Here is a 21369-nt window from a genome sequence, read left to right on the forward strand (position 1 = left end):
AGTACTTAAATATGATTATTTTGTTTTTATCTTTCTGATACAAAGGATTGTTTGACCCAGGCTATGCACAAACGAGGCTGCATTTTTTAATGAGCATCTAATTCTTTTAATTATCAGTTCATGTAGTAAAGTAAATGTATTTTATTTGATGTCTTTTGGGTTAAGGATTTTTTTCTTCATGAAATTACTTTGGTCAGTGGATATGAATATTGTTGTCTCCAGAGACATCTTTGGTACTATATGAATGACCATTTATTTGATTTTATGTTTTAAAAATAATAGCATAGCAGCTTCCCTGGTGGCGCAGTGGTTGAGAGTCCGCCTGCCAATGCAGGGTACACGGGTTTGTGACCCGGCCCGGGAAGATCCCACATGCCGCGGAGCGGCTGGGCCCGTGAGCCATGGCCGCTGAGCCTGCGCGTTGGAAGCCTGTGCTCCGCAACGGGAGAGGCCGCAATAGTGAGAGGCCCGCGTACCGCAAAAAAAAATAATAATAATAATAATAGCATAAATTTTAGTTGATTTCTTCAGAACGTTTCACATTTTATCTTACTGAGAAAACAATTTACATTGTTTTTAAATTACATGAAATAATGTAAAAGGGAAAACTTTCATTAGGGGCTTTATAAAATAAGACCAGATTTATGACAACTTCTGCTCCACTCTTTTTTTTTTTTTGAGGTACGCAGCCTTCTCACTGTCGTGGCCTCTCCCTTTTGGATTTATTTCCATCTGATGGGTAATAGTATCTCAGTTCAATTTTAAATACATCTTGCTTATTATAAGAAAAGTTGTATGCTTTATATATGTTTTTAAGGATCATTTAAATTTTTCTTCTGTGACTATCTTTTATATGTTTTGCATGTTTTTTTCTAGTGTGTTGTGGGTATCCCCCCCGCCACAGTCTGTATTTAAGTTTTTTAAACTTTAGGGATATTAGCCCTTTGTCTTAACTTAAGTTGCACATTTTCCCCCCAGTTTGTCCTTTGTCTTTTGACAAAGGTATGTTTTTTTCTTTTTTAATAGTGTTTGTTTTACATTTAAAAGTTTTATGTAATTGGACTTCCTTTTTTTTTTAAATTAATGCTTCTGGATTTTGAGTCTCAACTAGGAAGGTTTATCCCACTTTCAGATTATAAAGGAATGCACTCATATTTCTTCTATTTTTTATATAATTTCATGTTTTATATTTATATCTCTGATTTATTTGGTGTTTATTCTAATGTAGTATGAATCCAGTTTCATCTTTTTCAAGTGCCTATCCAGTTGTCCCAATACTGATTTGAGATTTGAGTCTGTTTCTGGACTTTCCATTCTGTACCATTGATCTGTCTAATCATGTACTAATATCGCAGTGTTTTACTTATAGGTGCCCATATATTTTGCTACTTCACTTTTTGTTCAGAACTAGGTAATAACAACAATTAGAGTCACTCTCATCTAATTCATTGTGTTGCCCACCACCAACACCAAATGGAATACATGTGTGATAAATGTATGTTGCAATGTGTGAGGTAGGTGCTCTTTGGTCCTATGTTAGTGAAAAGAATGCTGAACCAGGAGTCGGGTAACAAACTCAGCTTTCACTACCACTTCTAAGCAAGTCACTTACTCTCTCTGGGCCTGTTTTCTCAGCATTTAACAAATAAAAGGAGCTGAACTAGATGGTCTTGAGGGTTGTTCTGAATCTGGTTAATGGGATCTGGTAAGAGCACCACTGCTGTGTAGTATGTAGTTCAGTCTACCTTTTATTCCCCTGTGCTTTGTCCTTTTGCCGTAGTCATGAAATAAACTTTCTCTTCTGAATTCTGCTTCTTTAGTCTTTTCTGTAGGTTTTTCTTTGTTCCAGCGTTTTCTTTTCTCCTGTGTTTCTTTAGCTTGCGTTTCTTTCTGCTGATTAGGCAAAGGATTGCCACTGTTTGGCTGCTCAGCTTCCACTGACCTCAGTGGGGAAAATTGCATTCAGTAAATAGGAATTACTTTCCCCCTGGCAGAGAATTTCTTAAAAAACAAAAAGCAGCTGCTGACAGGAGTCTGTTCTTCCGTTGTACAAAGAACAGAAGGAGAAAAGCTGCCTCTGTAGTGTTTGAAGAAATCAGACACGACTATGACCAGGTCATCAGCTCTTTGATTTGTCTATGAGGGTTGGTATTTCCCAATACTGCTCCTTCAAGAGGTCAGGAAAAGAAAGTGATGAAAAAGAAGAGCAAAAGTATGGAAAGAGCCCGTTAGGTAACAACCCTATATGTAAAGCAAGAAAGGTTATGGTGATTTAAGGCATGTCAAAGTCTTGACCAAATATAAAAACTTTATACTTTATTTACCCTAACTAGAATACTTAAAATTCAAACGAATAAGCAGAAATTCTTAACCTCCTAATTGCTGCTAAATAAATTAACCTCAAAAATGGTAAGTTTGAAAAATACATGAAAGAACTTTTTAATGTGGAAGACAGAGGAAAACCAGTGTAATATGACAATAAACATCATGCTTATTCAAGAAAAATAAGAAGTGCAAAGGAAGTGTGTCTGCAGATAAAAAGTTGTTTAAGAGTCAGTAAGGTACTCTTTAAAGGATTTAAAGAGAAACATTGTATATAAAATTTCGGTGTCCAAAAGCCTGCTAGTTTTTATTAAGGTGGAGCTTTATTGGTTTCTTGAACACCAGTGCTGCCAGTAAATACCATATTTTATTCTGAAAAATCCCAGAGCTATGAGAGGTTCTCCAAGGGTAGGTTACCACTATGGCCTCCGTCTTTCATTCTAAGTGACTGTCCCCCGAGTTCGGTTGGGGTAAGGCGGGAGAATGTGCGCTTTTGGGCAGAGGAGCACTTCTGCAGGCATGGGCTGGCATCTCCACAAGGATCAGCCAGTGGACTCTCTCCGTCTTAACTTTGACAAAGATTGGGCCCGCCCCTACTCTGATAACTCAGATTTATCACTTGTCAGGTAATGAATAAAAGATGAAATTCTGTGTAAGAAAGGTAGTTAAGAGTTTTTTAAAGTTGAGAACCATCTGTATTTTGATACAATCCTTTTTTTCTGCAAAAAGTCATCCGAATTTGGAATGAAGCCATAGAGGTTTGGTGTGTTTTTTGGGGTTTTTTTTTTTGTTTTTCTTTTATAAGATTTCATTTTTGGGGGGTGCTTGAGGCATATAAAGAAACTTTGGGAATTCCCTGGCAGTCCAATGGTTAGGACTCCACACTTTCACTGCTGAGGGCCCGGGTTCAGTCCCTGGTCATGGAACTAAGATTCCGCAAGCTGTGCAGCACAGCCAAAAAAAAAGAAGAAGAAACTTTTTAAAGTGGTTAGTTCTAAAACTTGTGTTCCCCCAACAAGATAAGAAAAATGTCTACGTTTTATGGTGTGTGCTCGTATTTTTTTCAGAGTAAATGTCCCCAACTCAGCCCCTCAATTTGATGCTTTAATATGTTTGTCTGACAGTTTCCAATGAGAGCTAAAAGGAAATTTATTCTCAAATAGACATGCATTTTAATCTCTCATCCCTACACACTTGGAATATTTATTTAATACCCGAGGTATTAATTTAAAACTTACAGTTTTGTTTAAAACTTGGAGTATATATTTAAATTCTCTCACACACACACTCCCTCAAACTTTGAAATGGAAAAATAAAATTTTATTTATTCAAGGTAACTTTATACACAGCTTTTCAGGGAAAAAAATATCTATTGGGTAATAATAAGCATATGTAGATTGCTTGTTTCCAAAATGGCTAAGTTATTGATACACATACCATCCACATATGTAAAATGTACTGTACATTAAAGTTAGGGCCTATAGCCAGTAAATAGACCACTGTTATATAATTTTTTTTTTTAAAGTTCCACCTATGCACATAGGCTTTGAGCAGATTTCAGGTAGTTCCTGAATAAAAATCAAAAGTGGCTACCAATTGCCATTTAATGTATTTCATCACATGAAGAAAAACAAAAGATTGGAGTCCTTTGAGAAGAATAGAAAATCAGCTAAAAAGCAGGTAGTAGTTATAACAGTTCTGCAGGTGGGGGTGGCAGGGATTCATTGAGATTTTGATCAAAGTCAGGAGGACTAGGGAACTGCTGACACTGGATCTCCTGGTTTTTCATAAAATCTCCTGGAGGCAGGGTCAAGTTAACTGAGTCAGGGGGAGGTGGAAATGACTGTTTGAACTCAGAATCATGATCTTCACAGACGTGATTGGGGCAGTCCAGAGGTGGTGGGAGATTGGTGGAATCATTTGGAAGAGGAGATACAGTTGTCACTGTGGGTCTGTCAGATTGGTTACTCGCCTGTCCTTCCAAATCAAGAGGGGGAGGAGGCGGTGGAGGCGGATCTGCATCATCTGAAGAGGAAACAGCAGTGCCAATTGTTGATCCGTCAGCACTGTCTTCTGATGTGCCATTTGCTTGATCTTTTATTTTCTCTGTTTTGGGAGTGTTAGAATCTTCAATGTTTTCGTTTGATTCAAACAACTTAATTTCTAAGTCATCTGCTAAAAGTGTGCTTTTGCTTGGTTTCCAGGCCCTAAGTGAAACAATTGATGTACGTTTTGGAAACACTTCATTTTCTCTAATGTTATCCAGATATACGTCAGGGGTTTCACCATCAGCAAATGGAGACCTACCTGCCCAATTTTGATCATGTAACACTGGTTTTCGCAAGCATTTCCACAATACAATCATGATTATAGCTACCACCATAGCAGTCAGAACTAAACCAATTAATATGGCCACTGTTGAATTAGAATTGGTTTTCTGTGGGCTCTTGTTTCTAGTGGTAGTTTCTAGGTTGAATCCTGGTGTACTCCTAGGTGAACTTCTGACAGTTGGTGTTGGTTGTATGGATAGATTATGAGCAGTTGGTGGTATTGATTTTCTAGAGGAGGTGTGGATAGATGATGGTTGTTGAGTGGGAGTACAGACAGATGCTGGTGGTTGTCTGGTAGAAGAATGGGCAGGTGTTGATCGTTGTCTGGCAGAGGTGAACACAGGTAGTGCTGTCCCTTGGGAGGAGGTGTTGGCCATTGGTATTGGTTGTCTGGTGACATTATAGGCAAGTGGTTGTCCAGCAGAAGTATGTGCTGCTGGTTTCCCAGAGGACACATTGACATCTGGTGTTGGTTGTCCAGCAGCAACTTCGGCAGTTGTTATTGGTTGTCCAGAAGAAAGGTTGTTGAATTGTGTTGGTTGACCCAAAGGATTCTCTGTTGTGCTTTGAGAATTAGCTGAGACGTATGACCTTGATGTTCTAAATATAGGAGACTGTGGTTGCTTCTCTGTTGTAGCTGCTTCTGTCTCTGAGAAACAAGTATCGTTCAGATGTCCACAAAACAAAATTATGGTGAAATATTTGGGATCCATTTCAGAATGTTTCCTCTTTACCAGTAGTTTTATAATAAAAGAAAGAAGGACAATTAGGTATCATTTACTATCTGGCATAAAGTAGGTAGGTATTTGATAAGTACTTATCTTTCCTAATTTAGACTTGATACACTATGGGCTAATGTGACCAACTCTTAAATATACTCTAATTTATCATATAACATTTGGAATTCATAGGCAGTGATCTCTCTGCTTTCATAAGATCTGTACTTGGCCCTGCTGCCCCTGTAGGTTTATTACATTACAGTCCTTCGTTTCACAGTCATACGTCTCAAATGCATAGGCTCTATATGCTGGTACCATGTGCATGCTACTTTTTCCTCTGTTTACTGCTAGAAATACTTTGATCCTGCTGCCTCGAAGGACACCAGTAACCGTCTATTACCTAATCCAGTGGTCTTTTCTTTCTCTTTTTTTCCTCTCTTGATCACATTTGACACTGTTGATTACTCCTTCACTGCTATTCGAGTAGCTCTTCGTAGTCATCTTTCTTTCATGCTCATCTCACTAGCTCCTGTCTTTCTCTTGCGTCCTAAATATGGTACCTGATAACTTGATATGTACTCTGTCCTCACTCTTAACTACTTTTCTTAATCCTGAATCTGTAAGGTTTCAGCTCTTACCTTTATGCTCTAACTCCCAAACCTGTATATCCAGCCTAAATTTCCTTAATTCTTGTTCCATTTGTGTGACTTCTTGGTGGACATTTCCATTATATATATCACTATCAGCAAATTGAACATATTAAAAACAGAATTCATCTTCATCTCGATAGTGACTCCCGTCCTAAATTCTCTATTTTTGTTAATGGTACTACCTTTGTGAGTTTCTCACGCACAGAACCTATTGTATTAAATAATCTTTGCAGCAGCATCAGTGTCCAGCACAGTGTCTTTATATTAGGACCTCATATTTTTAAAGGATTCGATTCAACTCATCGTCCTAGGCTCAGAATCCTCAAGTGCTCTGTGAATCTGGCTGAGTAAGCAGTCTTGCTGCTGCCTTCACTTATTAATTGATGAACACCACCATTGTGTCAGGCCCTGTTCTGGTTTAGGAGATACCCCCCCAATTTTTTTTTAAGTTTCTATTGGTAGAAACAATAAATAAATAAATATAATTTGATAAGTTTTCTCACAAAGGTTTGCAGAAGATGCACAGAGGAACTAAGCTAGCCTGGGAGGGCTTCAGGGAAGGTTTCTCAGAGAAGTAAAACTTGAACTGAATCTTGAAAGGTCTGTAAGAATTAATTAAGCAAATAAAATATTCCAGCCAGGGGAACAACATAAAGGACCTAAGAAAAGAAGGCACGTCTATAAGTTTGTGGGATGTGGCAGATGCTAAAACTTGAAAAGTTTTAAGTTCCAGTTCTACTTCTACCACCTAACTACCTATCTAACCATGAGAACTAGTCACTTAATCTCTCCTGTTTTCAAATGCCTTATCTGTCAAGTGAGGATGCTTTTCAGCTCCGTGTGTAATATACTTGTTTTGCACATCATTAAACACAATGGTAACTATTTGGTTATTTCTTAACATTAGGGAAAGGAAAATCTCAGGGTTTTAGATCCTGGTCTGTATGATTTGAAACTATAGTTTTTCTCTGATTTTTAGGCAATCTGAGAGAGATTTGATGGTCTGTGCAGGATACAGTAATAGAAGAAGAACTCCCTCAAGTTTTGCAAATAGATTTTTCAGTATATTTGAGTAGTTTTCATTGCTTACTCCTCTGCCACTTGGTACACAGTAGAAAAAAAGACGTAATTTTTTTCCTGTACAGTCTCTTTATTTTCTCTGTAATACTTAAAGCCTAAATTTTAAAATATTTCTCCTTTAAACCCCCTGCACACTGCTGATGAATTAGTCTTCTTACAAGCATGTATGATCAGGTTACTGTTCCCTTGCTTGAGAGTTCCCCATTGCTGTCAAGATAAAAATTCTAAACTGAATTTTCTTCCACCTGGCTCAAGATTACCAGTCCAGATTCATATCTCATGACTGAAACTTCTCATTCCTTATCTTACATACTCCCTAAACACACACTTTTTTTTTTTTTTTTACTAAACAGACACTTTTCATTATGCTGTTTTTCACCCTCTGAGAGTGTGTTCTTTCTTCCAAACCCAGCCTCTTCTTCCCCCTCTGGCTGCCTAACTGAACCTGTCCTCGTCTGTCAGACCTCAGCTTAAATTCCCTTCTTAGACCAAATTCTCTGTGACTGACCACAGCCCAAAGAGCTCAGCCATTCCCTGAATCCCCGAAGTTCTTGTTATCTTTATAGTTCCTTAGATAATTCTTCATGTATGTACCTCACTCACACTTCTTTTCTCTTAAATAATTGTGTTTTTTAAATTACTTTTCACATTTTCTTTTTATTATCCCCACCCCCTCAAACAAGATTTTAAAGAACCTTGAAGAAGGCAGAAAGAAACAAAGAAAATTCCTTATCTAGAACATCCTATGTGTTGCACCGTCTCAGGTGTTTTCCATACTTCATTTCATTTAACCTTTAAATAACTCTGAGAAAGATGGAGTAATCCTTGATTTGTAGATAAAGAGAGAAATTCAAATGCTTTAAGCAATTTGCTGAATGTTATGTCATTATTAGTGGCAGACTGGGAATTTATACCCAGGACCATCTGATTCCAAAGCATATGCTCTATTCTGCCACCCCCAAGCTGCCTCATGTCTTTATATTTTGATTCCTTTACAGCAGAGTGCTGCTGTATATGTCAGCAGCTCAGTAAACGCTTAACCTATATTGGGCTTCTTGGTTCTTTTCCATGTCAGTTTTTCAGTTTATTAATACTTCTACCAGAATGTAAGCAGAGAAGGTAAAATCTGAGTTATTAAATTATGCTTTATATCAACTTTGCAAAAGGTTTAATAAGGAAAAAAATTGAAACTTTCGGCATAAATATGGGAATTTAAATCATCTCTAGTTGGTTATCATCCATGCAGTTCCTACCTCCTATTCTTACAGATTACCCCTTCCCCCAAAAAAGGCCTCATTGGAAAGTGTTATTCTTTAGAGTTTCACTTTAGTTTTCAAAAAATGCCTTCCAAAGCAACAGAAAACATAGGCCATGAATTGTCTTCGCCAAAAAAGTGTTTCTTCTTTTGTGACTTTTCTTAAATTTTTTTTAAAACCCACACAGTTCCTTTTTTCAGTTAGCTGAAAAAGGCATTAAAGAAGGAAAGAACCCAAATAGGAATATAATTATCAGACCAGTTTAGTCTGTAAGATCAATTTTGATAGGTTCATAGCCTCTTTTGTCAATAGGAACGTCGTAGACCTTCAGTGTATGAGATTTGCCACTTGTCATTTAAGGGTTACAGCAATATTAAAACCAAATTCTATTTTTTACCTATCCTACTCCTTTCTCCAACTCCTCAGTTAGCTGTCTAACCTCCTAGGGTCTGCTACGTCAGAATACTAGAATGTCTTAGAATTCTACTACAGCAATTCAGAATAGTCCAGAAAAAAGGAACAGGATTTTAAAAAAGAATAAATAGGGGGTATAATAGTGAAGAAACTGGCTTTTTTTTCTAGTTCAGAGACAGTGAGGCCAGTGTTATTACCAATGCAGAAAGTTATTTAACATATGTATTTTAAATATATATATAAGCCATGTATACCTGAAATACCAACATTGCTTCTGCAGGGAAAGAGGATAGAAAGAAAGAACCATATGGGGCAAGGGAGTAAAAAGGAGGAGAAAATATTGGATTAAATGAAATGAAAAAGGAATACAAAGAAATACAAAATAACACAAAGGAGAAAAATAAAGCAAAACTTAGAGTAAGCAGCAAATACATGGAAAAGGGGAAGGTAAATGGATTAGAGAAGGTATTGAAGAAAAGTTAATAAAAAAGCTGAAGAATAAATAGTGATTATGCATTTAGCAAGAAGTTAGGGTAGAAGGTTAAAGTGAACAAAATTAGATGTTGGGGGAGAAGATTGAAGTAGAAGAAAGAAGGAACCACAAAATGCTGCTCTCCGTCTTTGCGGATACAGGGAACCAGCAAAGAGGAACGATCTTCCCAAAATGGAGGACAGGACTTAAATCACCCACCTTCTCAAACTCACTTACCTTTCATTTCAGGCTCTCCTATCTGTTCTAAGTATCCTTAAGATTCCCCACCTCCCTTTTTTTCCTGGCACTACCCAGAAGCATACTTGTTGATTACTCTAAATAACCTATGCACAATCTATATAGCATTTTTCTAGAAATCCCTTAGTCTGCTGCTCAGGGAAACCCTGAATTTGTCTACTTTTACACGGCAGTATTTTGCTCATTATTTTAGTTTTGGACTTTGAGGTTTAAGTCTGTGATTTTGGTCTAGAACATTTTTTAAAAAGAAGAAAAAAATCAGCTGTTTTAACTAAGCATTTTAAAGGCAGTTATAGTGAAGTAGGAGTCCCCATATATTAGACATGTTCTCATAGATATAATGCATAAGTACATAAAGGATTTAGCATTTAAAATTGATGCTAAGTTGGATATGATAAGAGAGATGTCGTCGTCTTTTAAGGGGAATCAAGGAGATTTGGATAGCATATCCTAGACAAGGCAAGTGTAGGTAGCAGTATCAAAAATATCATTTGAATTTCGGTTACTTTGATATAATGTTATAATATAATAGATTAAAATATAGTGTACCTAAATTTTATTGTATCTCCAACTAGTAATGTTATGAAACCAGAAAAGGAAGAACACAGCAGTTCCATATCTTGAGGAAAGGCAGAAAGGGAAATTAACTTTGAACTATGATAGGAATTATTTGATGATTATTTTTTATCAATAGTAATAGCTACCATTTACTGAGTACATGCCAAATGTTCAGCACCATCCTATTTTAATGAGCAAGGTGATGTTATCATCATCTTACAGATAAAGCTGAGGCACAGAGAAGTTGGGTAACTTGCCAAAGTGTCACAGCTCTAAACAGTGGCACTGATACAGAAACCAGTCAGTCCTGTACTAGAGCTCTTTCCTTCTGTTACATTCGTAGTAAAATTATGCAATAGGAATGCTTTATGAGGGGAGGAGATGTGAGCTCTCTGGGAACAGATATGTTAGTAACTTTTGGAGTTAGTCTTGTATAAAAGGTTGGACAAGAACTACCAGGAAACCATTTTAGTCCTGTGACTATGAAAACAGCTGTGGGAGTTTTGAATGGTTAGCCTATAAGCTGTCATATTTAAGGTGATTTTTAAAGATTGGACATTGATAGGCATCAGATTTATATTTAACAATTTCAGACTTATTCAGAATTCATAATTTCCTTCTGAGTAGAATTATATAGGCATTAGTTGAAAAACACAAGCACTATTAAACTCTACATTTGAGACTGACCCTTTAAAAATATATAGACAGGACGTCCCTGGTGCAGTGGTTAAGAATCCGCCTGCCAGTGCAGGGGACACGGGTTTGAGCCCTGGTCCGGGAAGATGCCACATGCTGCGGAGCAGCTAAGCCCGTGCGCCACAACTACTGAGCCTGCACTCTAGAGCCTGTGAGCCACAAATACTGAGCCCACATGCCACAAATACTGAGACTGCATGTCACAACTACTGAAGCCCACATGCCTAGAGCCTGTGCTCCGCAACAAGAGAAGCCACCGCAATGAGAAGTCTGAGCACTGCAACGAAGAGTAGCCCCTGCTCGCCACAACTAGAGAAAGCCTGCACGCAGCAACAAAGACCCAATGCAGCCAAAAATTAATTAATTAATTAATTATTTTTAAAATATATCTCTATATATAGACAAGTCTTGCCAAAAAAAAGAGATACAAATCTTTATTTTTTTAACTTCTGTAATAGTTACTTAGAAGAAATCCAAAGTGGACTTATATGAGGGAAAGTCGTAAGTATTTAATGAAATGTTGAAATAGGATATCACCACCCACTTTATAACTGTTATATTACAAGTCTATGTAAACTCTTTGCAGTTTTTATTTTGGAGGATATTCACTTTGTAATTGTCCAGCTTACTTACAGAATAAGCATCTTTTCTCCATATTAACAACTTTCTATTCTGTGGGTATTTTTTTCTATATCTATTTTACACTGTTTACCAAAGACTCAGATTATAATACATGACATAAATATGTAGATGATATGAGTATATATATACACATTTTATCATAGCAGTTTTCTCTTAGTTGTAAAAATGAAGGATAATATTTTCATGTCATCATTATTACTTAAATTTAAAATTCTATTTGTGTGAAAAATAAAGCATATATGATGATAATTGAATATCTCATCTAATCACCTTTGGGTTTTTTTTTTTTAATTAGGCGAAGGTGACCATTCTTACCATGGAAACTAAAGGGGTTTAAAAAGTAAAAATAATTTAGGTCTGTGGATTATGCTTATATACAGGAGAATTTTATAGACAGCAAATCAGAACTTTTAGCAATTGGTATTTTGGGGTTGTAAATTCAGTCATATCCCCATGAATTCTAGTTTTATTTCCAACCCTTAGCGTTTTCTGTCGTGGCTATAGATTTATTTCTTTTAATTACAGAGCTAAGGTCAACAAACATAGTGAATCAATAAACTTTAAAGGGTTTAACATTATAGAAACCTAGGTGAAAATTTTTTTTTCAACACTGAATTTTTAAAATTCCATGCAACAAAACCACAATACCTGTTATAGACATCTTTAGACTCTCAGACTTTAAGTTTAAAATAATAATGAAATTTTAGTTTTAAAAATAAATTCTGTATAAAGCAAAGATCAAACCAGATTACCAGTGTGAAAATTGTCTTACCTCAGCTGTTAACTTGTTTTGCAGAATGCTGAATTCTTGTTCTAACTGGACATTTTGGTCATTTGGCTAAGAAAGCAAAAGGGGTGGTTCAGTTCAGATTAAAAATGGTCCTTTAGCAAACTGAAATGGTTTCTGTAGAAAAAGAGGAAGTTTATCAATAGTTGGTTCCGGAAGTGCAGTAAGCCACAAAATGACTAAGAAATGTACTACTTTAACAGAATTTATTTTGAAACAATTTGGAGCTACATGATTTGAGTGCTTTTAATTAACATTTAGAGGTAAACATTTGAGACTCTCTAGTAATGTGATTATATAATTTAAAATAGAACCTTGGAGAGAAAATTATATGTTGTAAGGAAAAACTGCCAGTCAGGTTATTACCCATAGTGAGATTTCTTTTCATAACAAGTGAATGATGTATCCTGTTTTCTTGTATGACCTTAGGCAAGTCGCTGCACTTCTGAGTCACCATTTCCTCCTCCAGAGGAGTATTTCTATTATTGAGTTTTGTGAGGATTAAGTAAGATAACATAACATGTGTAAATGCCTTACACACAGTAGATACCCAGTAAATGTTAATGTTATTTCCTCATACATAATTTAGGCTAAGCCCAGGTAAAAGTGTGATTAATTTTTGACCAAATACTTTCCTAAATGATTTTTGAGTTCAAGTCCACAGCTCTTTGGTTACCGACAAAGTAAGTGTCGGTGCAAAGTAAAATAAATTGGGAATCATTTTTTAAATAAGTTAACTAATAAGCAAAGTATGTTGAGAAGAGTATGAGTCAGTCTGAATACAGATTTCTTTGGGCATGTCACCTTCTAGCCTCTTTCCTCATCTGAAAAATGGAGATCATAATTCTTAATTTATAAATGTATTATGGAATTAGATAAGTGTAAAGTGCCTAGCATAGCACCTATTATAGTAGATACAGTAAGCATTAAACCATGCCCCGCTTTCCCCTGGTCACTGCAGAGGAACACAGATTGTTAAGACCTCGTTCTTAACTTCAAGGCACTTAAAACTTGGTACAAAAAGAATAATTTTTTTTAAATATGCTATAAACTTATTTTATGTAATATAATTTGCTATATATATAGTATACAATATGCTATAAACTTTTTAAATATGGTATAAACTTTTGTTTCACTATTTTTAAATCCCTGGATTAATAAGCATGTGGACCATAGCACCCCAAGGGTAGAAAACAAAAGTGTCTTAGTTCAAAGATAACTTTTAAATTTTGAATTCAAAACATATCTTAACCTATCATCTTTAAACACTGGTCAAGTTGGGAAAGGAGCCACTTTTCATGAGCTACCATTGGATACTGTCAATCTGAGTATCTGTGTTTAATAGCCAAGATAGTGAGTGATGAATTTTAAATATTCCTGCAATAGCTTTCTGTTTTGTGAGAAAATGTATGTTGAATAGGAAAGTAGTTGTCTAGTTAATTTCTTTTTAAAAAGGCACTAATTTGTTTCAGTTTACTGACAAGTATTTATATATGACACTTGATTCAAGGACTGCTTTGTGTTGTCACTGTTTGTTCTAGTACACAATCTCAGATTTTTTATTTGCACAGAATGGGAGCTCTGCCCAACCAGTGTCCTTTCAAGTCTGATCCTTTTTACCCCTCAAAAGATAACCTGATGTACCACAATCGGCATGAGTATTCTCTTGCTTTCCTTTTTCCTTTGTTGATGTTTACCTTTTTCTGAAATAATGTGGTTATGATTTGTTATTTAGGAAATGGATTTTTTATAAATTGGTAATAAATTGATAATAAAATTGATGCTTTTTTCCCCCCTCTCATTTTAAGAGGTAACCTTAAAAAAAATGTAACCTAGATCTTTGGAGCTGTGGAAATTTTAAGAATTGAATTTGATGACCAAGAGCAGTGACCTAGGGAATTATGCAAAAATTATCAATGCCTGGAGCTCGAGCTCACCCCATTCTAATTAAATCAGAAGGAAGGGGTGTGACTTAGGCACTGGTGAGTTAAATTCTTCAGGTGATTCTGATTTGCAGTCGGGATGAGAATCACTAACCTAGAAGGGAGGGTAAGATGGTGGTAATACTTGGAAAAAATATATAAAATCTTTTCTTAAATGTCTAGCATATTGCCCAAAATAAATGCTCAGTAAGGGATGAGATTTTTTAAATGTGGTCTGATCTTTAATTAAGTATGCCCTGTGTCAGTTTCAATGGACATTTGGAAAGTCTCTCAAAACAATTTTTGTAATATATTGAATTGATGACGGAAGTCTTGACCTAAATGTAAGTCATTATTTTACTTGAACCCAGTTTCTTTAAAGGTTAAAGAATTACCTGAAGTATCCTGTTTTCCAAATTAGAATAAACACACACACACACACACACACACACACACACACACACACGTCTTTCCTTTGCTTATGTCATATTGGATAATAAATAAAATTGGTCATTTATTAGTCCACTTGGCATTCTCAAAGTCCAAAAAATAATCAGCCTTTGGATATTTGCTATAAATAATCCAATAAGCAATATTTATGGAGTAGAGTTATGTTACACTTAAACAGTAAGATACACTTTACATTTACACTCAGCCTTCTGTTGTGGCTATAAATCTCATCTGTTTCAGTTGAGCTCTATTTCTTATTGATCTTGACAGTGTATTCTCTAAAATAATAAAGTGAATGAAAATGTACGTAGTCACTTTTATTCTAACAAGTCTTAATTTATTATACAAAATTTAAAGTTTTAATTAAATATTTAGAGTAGAAAACCACTTTCTTATGTGTGCCGTATATAAAGATGAAAACATCTAGCATAACATTAGCTGTGTTGATAGATGAGCTGGTATGGATTCTGTCACATTCAGCAAAGAAAGTACCACGTAACTACAGTTCAACTCTATGCATTAAGAATGTGACTTCTGTTAGATGTTAAAGCATATACTTGCCTCTAACGACACACTAAAACTCTTCAAATTTAATAACATTCGGACAAAGATCATTTAACTACTCTTGCTGAACAGGAAATATTTAATTGTCCCTTTCTACCTGTATTAGTCAGTTCCTTCAGCTTGTCTTTAAAACCTTCCTCAGATGCTTGGTGGTTTTATTTTTGCTTTTTAAAATAGTGTCAGACACAGTTTAAGTAATTAAGTAAGCAGGCATACTTCTCCCCTTCTCACCTGCTTGATTCTAAATTGCACAGCCTGCCATGTTAAATTTTAGACCATCAGAACAACACCTTGGCATTAAATATCAAACTGACTTCATTTTTACTCCAGAAACTTTCTCATTGCTACTTTGCATTTTTCTTCACTAAAGCATATGTTAGTTGGTGAGTTTTTCAGTTCCTTCTTCATCTTTTCTTTCCCTTGTAGCTGTGAGCACTCCAGTAGATTGCATCATTAGGTTAGGCCCTGTGAGCTGTTTTGCTCTTTTCCAAGTGTCTGATTCAGCAGGCCATAGACCACTGCTCGCCAGAAAATCGCCATTGCTTCTAGGCTGACGCTTGCCTACTTGTTTTGATCGTCTGAGAGATGAGACTTTGTTTGCCAGAACCACAGTTGATAGAAATAAAATTGTACAGATAAGAAAAAGCACCACAATTATAATTAAGCAAACTAGCATAGCCATTTTGTTGTTGGTTTCCTCGCAGACACCTTTTTTGAAAATTTCGCTGTGACTTTTGCTTGTGTTTTCAACGCTATGTACTGCTGGAGAACTGTTCCTGACAACGGAAGATATATAAAGCTCCAGTTCAGATTTAGGAGTTAAAGATGCCATGTGAGATGATGTTGCTATTTCAGGCATTTTTGTAGAAATAACTTTTTTATCTACTTCAGGAGTTGTAGGGTTTGTGTTAATGTTTTCATTTTGGCTTCTGCCCATCTTATTTTGAATATCTGGATCCAAGACAGTAGTATTATTAGCCCACAGATGGGTATAGTTTGCTTTTGTTCCAGGAGACAAAGAAAAAACTGTTGTCATCAGAAAGGCAAGATGCAGGTAATGTCCTGTGTGTTCCATGTCCGTGAGTATACTGGTAATCTGTTGGGATAGCAAGAAAATTTGTTAACTTGTGAAAGAATAACGGTTCCTCGTTTCGGTAATTGTAGTTAAAAGATAGACAGCTGATAATGTTATAAATTAGCTGCAAGCTCAGCCTAACATTTGCTATCCTGTTTGAATTCCTTCTGAACTGATTTTTTTTTTCTGTTAGGCTACATATAAAGAAACAATTTAATTTCTATTAATTGTTTAAATGCTAAAGGTAGCATTACAGATATCTACTAATCATTGTAAACTGAATACCGTGGTTTTATAGTTTTCTCCCTCTTAAGCATGCTAGACTTCTGCTTTGAGTCAGATACTTCGGCTTTTACTTTTTTGATTCCTCCTTTTTTTTTTCCTGACCATTTAAGGAAACTCCTTGTAGAAACTCCCCATCCTCCAACAAATGAGTCACCAATCTTTATAGTAAAGGAGAAATGGGACATTTTGCTTCATGTATGAAAAGAAAATGCAAATGGCTTTGTGGTGATGGGAGGGGGGGCAGTTCAGGAACAGGGAAGTGTGGTAGCAACCAAAAGAAAACGGACTTCAAGTAGGAATTCAAGATGTTGTTTTTTCTTCTTGGGTGTTTATCTTGAAGCTTAGGATAAAGCTGGTACTTAGAAATATATTCCTAGTAGTTGTGAAAGCAGTTTTATGGTGGTGGGTCTCCCTTCACCTCTATATCCCCCGACTTATTGTGGCTTTCTGAAAGCAAAGGCATGCGACTTTTCTCATCCTAAACATTTGGCATTAACAGAGAAAAAGAGGCAAGTTTCTTTTGAATAATCTCAAAAGTTCAACAAAAATTATTGACTTTTTTCATTATTATTTATGCTTAGAATTTTTCTGTGAATATTTTGACATAATTTTTAAAAATAAATTATACAATAAAATATTTAATAGAAATAAATACAACATCAAGATCAAGGGGATTTTAACTCAATTGGGAAGTCAAGGCAGATCATGAGTCTCAACCTATAAAGGAAAAAGTGGAATTTCAGTTTTGGCTCTGAGCTCTCTGGAAGCCAGTCCACAAAGGGGACAAAGTCTGATCCTGATTTTCATTATTCACTGTAAGACTGAAGATTTAAATACAACTAGCATATCTGTTCCAGGTACTGGTAAACAAGCAGGAAAGATTTATTACCATTATTGAGCTCTCTCTCAAAATAGTATTCCAGTCTGAGCCACTTTTGTAAGAGTATTTTTATTGTTAGCATTTATATGAATAGGGAAGTAGAAGCAAAAACTAGATTATTCTCCTGAGATGTACTAAATAAAATTGCCTAAGAACTTTATTTTATATAAGTTCTTCTCAAAAAATGTACATGGGAGTTTGTTGTTGTTGGTTTTTTTAATGCAGATTTATTCCATAGGTCTAAGAGGGACCTAAGATTTCTAACCCACACTCAGGTGACACAGATACTGCTGCTACTCATGCTTCTTCTTCTTCTTCTTCTCAAAAAATGTACATGTACATGTTTTTTTTATTGAAGTATAGTTGACTTAAGAATAACAAATGTGAAATATTGTTATACAAACAAAATTAGCATATAGTAAACAATGCTAGCTGGAAACTAACTTCTGAAGTAATATTTTCTGTTGATAATAGGGAGGGAAAGAAACCTTTCTTAATGTGTTCTAGAAGTAAGATTACTTTTTGGATTATGATCTTTAATAGACAGTTAAAGATATTGTGCACTGACTTCTATCTAGTAGTGTCCAGCTTCAGTTTTTAAGTTGAATGACATAAATCTTTGGCTACTTTATGATTCTTCCACAAAGAGAAATACTTTAAATTGGGTTCGCAAGTAATTTCCATCCTTTTAAACTAGACTGGACTTCTGCATTAGATGCTAAAATGATTTAAAGCGGGTTATTATTCTTGTCACATTAGTTCATTAACAACGTAATATGCATCATAGTTTTCGTACACATTTTAACAGTGCTCACCATGGGATAGATAATAGGCCCGCTGTTGATTGTCTTCAGCCAGATGTACTGTCATCTCCAAATAAACAAACTGTTAACAAAATGAGACTTTCTCTTACCCTTACAAATGCCTAAGAATAGAGAGCTGTCTCTACATCCCAGATTTATGCAGTGGAGGCCAGGTTGTTATCAAAAGTTTTCTTTATCTCTGGTCATTTTCAATAAAATTTATAATGCCTAAGCATTAGTAATGAGAAATTTATTTTTTAAACTTATTTTAATAACAAATAAAACTGTGCAATTCACTCTGGAGTCTAAGCTTAGATCCTTCTTAATCCTAATTTAAAGCTCTATGTTGATGGTAAATCTTTCCATTTCTTACTTAAATTTTACTTAATAGGAGAGAAAAAAAGAGCATACGTTTTCCATTACTAAATCTACTTTGTTAGTAAGATACTTAAGTACTGCTTGAAAGCACTTCCTCAAACACTAATCTGTATGAAGTTATAAGTGAAAAGGCATAAGAAAAGCCATATATATGACCTACCTTACAAAATGCTTGGTCAAAATCTTATTATAACCTGATTTTAATAAGCCACTTCTTTTCTTGTCTTGAAGCACAGCTTCCAAGTAATTTAAGGCAGAATAGACTTGAAGAATCTGAGCCTAAAAGTAAATCTGCAGTAAAAAAGGATATGTACAGCTAGCTTTCCACTAACCACAGATGACACATTTCCTTTCCACTGCAACTAAAGCACATGTCACAGAGGAAAAAAACTCCGACTTGTCTAGTTGGCCACTGGCATAACAGGAGGCTTTGTAGAACAAGTCCCCGCCTCCAGGGCAGGGAGGGTTTTCTGCTTAATGCCTTTTGACCTTACATTTATTATGTATGCCTGCTGTATGCGCTTGAATGATACGTTAGTATCATTAAAATGAAGAGAGAATAGCATTTTCCCTGAGATTGAGCATTAAAATCATCTCTAAAAATTGTATTTGTATACCACAGACTGATTTGATAACCTGAGTTTGGAGACCCGGGGTATTGGTCAGATAATAGAAACAGTAATGTATATAACCAACATCTCAAAGTGTGGAACTGCAACAATAATTTAGAGAGAATATCTGATACACTTAGATTATAAGGGACAGAAGATGCTTTTGTGTGGTTTAGTGTATATACACACACACACACACACACACACACACTCCCCTAGAATGTCCTGTCATCACTTCATATTCAGTCTAAAATGGACTTCATTTTTCCCCCTAAGTGGCTGCCCCTCATGATCTCTGTTTTTGTTCATGGTAGCAACATTCTTTGTAATGACAGAGCCTTGGTATACAGCAAGTCCTTTTAATTCAAGTCCTTTCTTTCAGCGCTGATCAGACCTTGGATCATGTCGGTCCTTTCTTCATATTTCTGAGTCAGTTTCTTCTTTCATTGTCACTTATTTTCACCGTAACCCTAGTATTTTAGATGCTTATTAAACCATACCTAGACTACTACAACATCTTTTTTTACTAGCCCCGACTCCTTCATATATGTTGTATATATCACTTTCTGTGATCATAACACCCCTTTCTTTTAAAAAATGTGGTTGAATAACTCCCTAACACCTACAGCAGCAATTCAGAAATGTTTGTGCACATAAATATCAGATGAGAAGATTGTTTCAAAGCAATGAAAATTCCCAGGCTTCACTGCATAAATTCGTATATAGTAGGTCTGGGCTGGGACAGGAAACTGCATTTTTATCAAGCACCACAGTTGATTCTGATGCTGGTGCTTCACAGAACATCCTCTGAGAAATGCCAGGCTCCTAGGAGAAAACCTGAGCCCCTTAGTTGAACAGTTCTGGTCCATTCACAATTTAGCTATTCTGTATTTTTCCATCTTTATCTCTTAAAACTTCTCTACGTGAATCTTCCATTCTAGCTAAACTAGCTGATGCTTACCTCAACACATCTGGTCACCTATTTTTCTCCTTTCCCTCTCCCCATGAGGCCTGCCCATCCCTCTTCCTGTTGAGTTTGAAATTCCTCCTGCCCGCTTCAGCATCTTTTATGTAGTTTTCACTGGTTACCCAGTTTGTGTTGATTTCTCCACTCCTTTGAACTTAACAAAAGTATTTTTCTCTGCAATTTCTTTGACAAGTGATTACATACTACCTCATATCTTTTCTTTGTTCTTGAAATATTTTTCTTTTATTTTAAAATCATTTGACTTGTCATAGTTTTGTCTTATTTTCTCCCAGTAAGACTTAAAACTCTTAGGAAAAGATGTTTATCTTAGCCTACTTCGTAGTACCACCTGAGTCATCAAGTATAGAACACTGGTGGTTTTGATTTGAAATTCCCGTACTGTAATTTGTGGGCTTTCTGATGGTCCTTATTTTGCCTCCTCACGTTGATTAGCATTCTTTTGAGTGTAAGCAACATATGACCTAATACAGCTTAATCAAAAAGTGGAATTTATTGGCTCACACAACTGAGTAGCACAGGGATAAATGTGATCCCAGGAGAGGGGCTTTATCTAGGACTCAGATGAAATGGCCAGGGCCCCAGTTTCGCTCTTCATTTCTCTGCTCCATTTCTTCAGTTTTTAGACAGGCTCTTCCTTCATACCTCAAGATATGAGCTAACAGCTGCCAGAGCTATATGGTCCCTCATTTATAAACATCAGGAAAGAAAAAGTTCTCGATTCCCAACGGTTTAAGCTGAAGTCTTTGAATTGGGCCTCTTTGGCCCTGGTTGTTCTGCTTTGAGTCATGTGATCATTGTTGAACCATCCTCTCTGGTCACGGTGGGATAAAGGAATTGACTATAAGTCATTCAGTTTACTCCAGGACTCCAAGTAGGTCATTCCCACCCAGACTGTTCACCTGGGAACTTGGATGGGCCTAGAAGCAACCAACCAAAGTCCATTGACTTCCTCCTTGCTTGACTATGGTGGGCAGGTTTGTGGTTGTTATTGTTGCTCAAAGTTACTGATCTGGGGATTTGTCTCTTCCATTTTACTTCAGCCTTACTTCTCAGTGTCTGAAGAACAAGTGATTTAAAAAATGGATTCAGACTTTGTGTAATTGTTTAATATTATAGTTAGTTTTCTCTAGAAAACTAGTCAGAATATAAGGGAATAAAGTAGATTAGTAGCATCTGTATATCCATTCAGAACTTTGTTAATGATCTGTGTACTTTTTTTCATCTTCCTT

General features: G+C 35.9%; 3 protein-coding genes across 10 annotated transcripts in view; 1 reads left to right on the forward strand and 2 right to left on the reverse strand.

Annotated features, from left to right (window-relative positions):
- The window catches only part of NF1 (neurofibromin 1), a 250822-nt gene that overhangs the window by 181485 nt on the left and 47968 nt on the right, over window positions 1–21369 (forward strand). The window lies entirely within an intron of this gene.
- EVI2B (ecotropic viral integration site 2B) lies at window positions 156–8112 on the reverse strand. Its single transcript, XM_079906013.1, has one exon. It carries the CDS (start codon window positions 5363–5365, stop codon window positions 4010–4012), a length of 1356 nt encoding a protein of 451 aa, XP_079762139.1. The 5' UTR covers window positions 5366–8112; the 3' UTR covers window positions 156–4009.
- On the reverse strand, window positions 11663–21362 carry EVI2A (ecotropic viral integration site 2A). Its single transcript, XM_079903545.1, has 2 exons — window positions 18702–21362; window positions 11663–16216 (listed from the first exon to the last, which is right to left on the reverse strand). The coding sequence occupies exon 2, from the start codon at window positions 16193–16195 to the stop codon at window positions 15497–15499; it is 699 nt and encodes a 232-aa protein (XP_079759671.1). The 5' UTR covers window positions 16196–16216; window positions 18702–21362; the 3' UTR covers window positions 11663–15496.

Source organism: Stenella coeruleoalba (genome assembly GCF_951394435.1).
Source record: "Stenella coeruleoalba genome assembly, chromosome: 19".
NCBI lineage: Eukaryota > Metazoa > Chordata > Mammalia > Artiodactyla > Delphinidae > Stenella > Stenella coeruleoalba.